The 4,496-nt window shown below is 39.9% G+C and overlaps 1 protein-coding gene across 1 annotated transcript in view; it reads left to right on the top strand.

Moving 5' to 3' along the window:
• LOC138024257 (PDZ domain-containing protein GIPC3-like) overlaps positions 1–4,289 on the top strand; it is a 9,229-nt gene extending 4,940 nt beyond the window's left edge. The window contains exons 4-5 of the mRNA XM_068871408.1: positions 1,453–1,534; positions 1,787–4,289. Of these exons, the coding sequence (XP_068727509.1) occupies positions 1,453–1,534; positions 1,787–1,941 (237 nt within the window). The 3' untranslated portion in view covers positions 1,942–4,289. The remainder of the gene's footprint in view (positions 1–1,452; positions 1,535–1,786) is intronic.
• The last annotated feature ends 207 nt before the right edge of the window (positions 4,290–4,496 follow it).

The following is a 4,496-nucleotide window of genomic DNA, read 5'->3' as shown; positions in this document are numbered from 1 at the left end:
TATTTTAATATGTACAATGTAGTTATTACTTTATAATTAAGTGAAGTACAATAGTCTGAGTGAGTGTACATGTAGTCCTGAAAAGGACTGTTTTAGATGACATTGACTGACGTTTCGACAACCTGAACAGAAGTCATCTTCAGAGTCAAGTAGTTTGATACTAGTCAAGTTTTTACAGTATCTACAGTACATGTACTGACATTACAAAAATCACTTGATTCTGAAGATGACTTCCACTCAGGTTGTTGAAACATGAGTCAATGTCATCTCGCACAGTCCTTCTCAGGACTACACTCACTCAGATGATCATACTTGAGTTAATTACTTAACTCCTGGGTTCATTATTATTACTTTGTAATTAATTTTGTCGTCATCACCACTGCTGCCAGCTTTATCATCATCTTTGCCACCGTCCACAGTTTTGAAGCTCTGGTTACGCATCATTTGAGAGTGTGTTGTGCTCTTTGTCACATTGAAATTGTCATCTTTGGCAGCTCTTTCCAGTTTGTGTTTACACCAGGCTAAAGGATGAGCAAGATCATTGTATATTTAAGAGAGATCTCATTGTTATCTGGTCATGACTGTCATCTAGTTCATGCCAACTCACTACTTTCACCATTTACTTGGCCTACAGAGTCCTCTTTGATTCCACACCACCCACCGAGTGTTGCATGTCTTTAATCACTTTCTGTTCACGGTGCTTGTATCCAAGCTGCCATGATAGTAATTGTTAGTCCTTTTGTTTGCTTCTTTGGGTCTCTTTGTTGTCTCATCTGTTCATCCGTTTTCTTGATGAGTTGCTGTCTCCTTGGAAAGGTCGAGGCAATAATGTTAATTATTATGTTGACAATTCTCCTTTTTTTGTTTTAATTTGTTAATACTGTAATGCCATACATTTATTTCCAACCCACGTGTAGTCTGCCATTTCCTTATCAACTCTCTCTGTAGTGCAATCACATTGGCTGGTGTTCTCAACTAGGGTAGCGAACCAATCACGTTATACATTACGAGAGCTGCTACATGACCAGCTCCACCCCATGTCTAATGCTTCTTCAACTGGCCCAAGCGGCTCTTTACGTGTTTCCCAGAAGGTAATGTGAGTGCCAATATTGCTAGAAGCAAGTTGTTTGCAACAGTACAGGTGGGCAAACCACCCCTACTGTCAAAATGGAAAAGCCTTAAAGCCAAAGGGTTAAAGTGTGATTTGAAATCACACAGCATGGCATACATAAACTGTCAGATTATTCATGAAAGTGTAGGTTTATCTGATTACAAGAATTGACTGCTGAGTCTATCGAGAAGACAGATTGTGTCTGCATTGTACATATATTATTAATAACATTATTTAGAATAATTGGAGGTCCTTTATACTGTACACTGTATATTTATACCTGACTATCTGAAAAGTTCTCACAGAGCTTTACCTTGGAATGTTTTTGTTTGTCTTGATAGGCATCTGCTTGGGAAATCAAAGCTGCTCAGAAAGTAGACGACTTATTGGAAAGCTTCCTTGGAATAAGGGATCCAGACCTAGGTATGAAAACACTGCTTTGAACTGCTGAGACTTTGTATTGTCAGAATACTGTGGGGCGGATTGACTCTGGTGCAGAACAAAGTGTATTCATTTTAAATAGCAGCAATATTTGGGGAGGGGGGGGGCGGGGTTAGTTTACGCGCTGTTTAGTTTGTTTTTTTATTATGAAATACACGATGTCTAGTAGGAAAGGACAGTCTCTTGATTTTGAAGTACAGGACGTTTTTTCTTACTGTTTTTTTTTTTTCTTAGCGGAAACTTTGGTGACAAAAAGCAAGACACTCGACAATCCAAGTGATTTTGCTATGGCTGTTGATGAGGAATTTGCCGACTTTCAATTCCCTGATGATTTTATCTTTGATATTTGGGGTGCCATTTCAGACAGCAGAAGTGGACGGCTGCAATGACATTTAACATTCTACTTTTACCTCAATGTATCACAGAACTTAATAATCTTGTAGGGATATTCTAAGAGCATTTATTTCTGTATTTTCTGTACAGAAAAATAGCATAGTGATCTAGGATACCTAAGATACAGTGTAGTTGAAGGATGAGCTAACTCAATGGAGTTGCAAAAAAAAAAATAGGTAGGAGAGCAACATACATATATTTTCTGGTCTTGCAGGATCCGCAGGCCAGAAGTGCACAACTCCCATACTACAGCCATTTTTAAACATGTATTTAAATCACTTGTGGATCGCACGACTGACCATTCTCTACCCCTGAGAGTAGAAATTTTGAAAGGCTAATGACTGGCACTGGAAAGGTCTTCGTTTGCGGGAAAATCAATCGAAGTTGTGCACCTCTGGACAATGGACTCCTGTTAATGTACCAAATGCAATTGCCACCATATTTATCATATCAGCATAGTATTTACACTGACTACACCTTAGCTCACGGCCTTGTGAACAGGGAACTTGGGAGAGGGTAGTCTCCAGTTTCCCTGCATTCCAGGTTCTACATTTTTTGCGAGGTTTAAGGACGGTGCCTACTAATTCGAAGGAGTTTTTGCGCGGTTTAAGGAATATGCGGGAAATGCACATCATAACAAGTGTTATTGAAATCCAAAAAGAAGATTGGGGGTAACCACGCATTTTTCGGAGATAATTAATCAACAATATTTGTAAAACGTTTTAAAATACAAAGCAATGTATGGCGTTCTTCTCCAAATTGAAGCTCAATTGCAGTGTATCTCTGAAAATGCGTGTTACCCCCAATTTTCTTTTTGGATACCAAGATCACTTGCTACGTTCTACTTTCTCCGCATAGTTGTGAGCCGCGCGAAAATATCCCCGTATTCATAAGCACCAGTAATAGGAAATCTGAGTATCTCGAGATGCGCAGAACGTATGCGCAATAACAATAGTAGGCACCGTCCTTAAGTCTTAGAGATTTTCGCGGTACCCATCATCTAAGAGCCTAGAACAAACTAACAGGCTTGACACTCAGGAAAGTGTCTATTAGATGCGGTTTGGACGTTAATGAATTTTCTTCAGACTTCGACATGCCGCTTAATTTCGCCAGTTATTTTCACAGGAGTTCTCCCGCGTCCTCCTATCGTTTTCCCAAGTGGGATTCTAATTAGGAATTGTGTAAATGTAATACATGAGCAAAAAAGCGAGTGGATAGACTGGGGAGGGGACTATCTTCCGTCCTTTCTCGCGGCTTGCAGCTACACCCCTTGCGTTTTAAAAATAATAGGAAAGGATATTCTCATCATAAGTAAAGTCTTACTACAATTGCTTTTTTAACCTTGCATGCGTAATTGCAAAACCATCTTAAGAGTAGCATTATTTAATATAGATAAGGCACATGACCCTGTATATGTTTGGTGGGGCTACAGGGCAGGCGTTTCTCAAAGATCGGACACTATGAAGTTCTTCATGGGCGTTGTAGAGGTAGGCTTCGCTTACCTTGTGTACTAAACTGCATATCTGACCCTCTATTTACACTGTAGGCTTATGTTATAATAGTTGGGTTGTTACAAGGCGCGTCATTAAGAAGGTTTAAGTATGCCCGAGTCCTATTTCCAATGTGAACGGGATTTATTTTTAGTTGAAATACCTCGCTTTGTAACCTTAGAAACGAGGTACCTTCAGAGAAGCCGAAGTACGATCTCAAGTTTAGTTTTATCCCCGTCGAATGCATACTTGAGCAGATCAAAACGTGATAAGGTGATAAGGCGTCAAGTAAGTCTCAATCTTAAGTCGACTTGAGTCTCTGTCGCGCTTATGGCCTACTTGGACTCCAGTTTGAACTCGCCTAATATTCTTATTCAAATCTAAAATCATATTTACAGTTGCGCTCATTCCTAAGGCGCCAAAATCGTTGCGAGACAAGTTGCAACAGCCGTTGCCGAAAGTAAATTTAAGTTCTACTTTTCGTGCAACTTGTTTCGCAGCGATTTTAGCCGTTGCAGGGTATGTTACACTGTGAAATGTTTCGTGCTTCCTGTCCCGCCACAATATCGCCAAAACATTGCGAGACAAGTTGCACTAAACATTTCACAGTGTAACAGCGCCTTAAAGTTTGCGAGCACTTGAGTTTGTTTGTATAAACACCAGCAGAATATTTTCCAATTTAAATAACACGCACCTCTTGACAGCTTCCCAGTTCATTGGACCGATATGGTAAACTTCAATACCCTAGCATACCACTTCTGTAAAACAGTATTGATACCAGGGAGCTCTCTGCTTAGTCATAGTAGAGTTAAATTATATTAGCTTTTATAAAATAATTAAAATAGTACGCGCACTTTCATTGGTCAATAGCTGTGTTTAGATGAGAGTATGGAACACGGCTGTGGTTTACTTTCTTCTTTAAACCAATCCTTAGCCTGCTGAGCAGGCGTTTTTCGACTGCGGTTTTCGAAAGGCCGCCATTTTCCACTGAAAGTACGTAAGTTCGCCCCAGCGCTTCAGTTAGTTTCTTCGTCCAAGATGGCGTTATATCGACCCATGCT

Source organism: Montipora capricornis, chromosome 11 (assembly GCF_036669925.1).
Source record: "Montipora capricornis isolate CH-2021 chromosome 11, ASM3666992v2, whole genome shotgun sequence".
Lineage (NCBI taxonomy): Eukaryota > Metazoa > Cnidaria > Anthozoa > Scleractinia > Acroporidae > Montipora > Montipora capricornis.
Note: the sequence above shows the minus strand (reverse complement) of the source record. Positions and strands in the feature narration are given on the sequence as shown.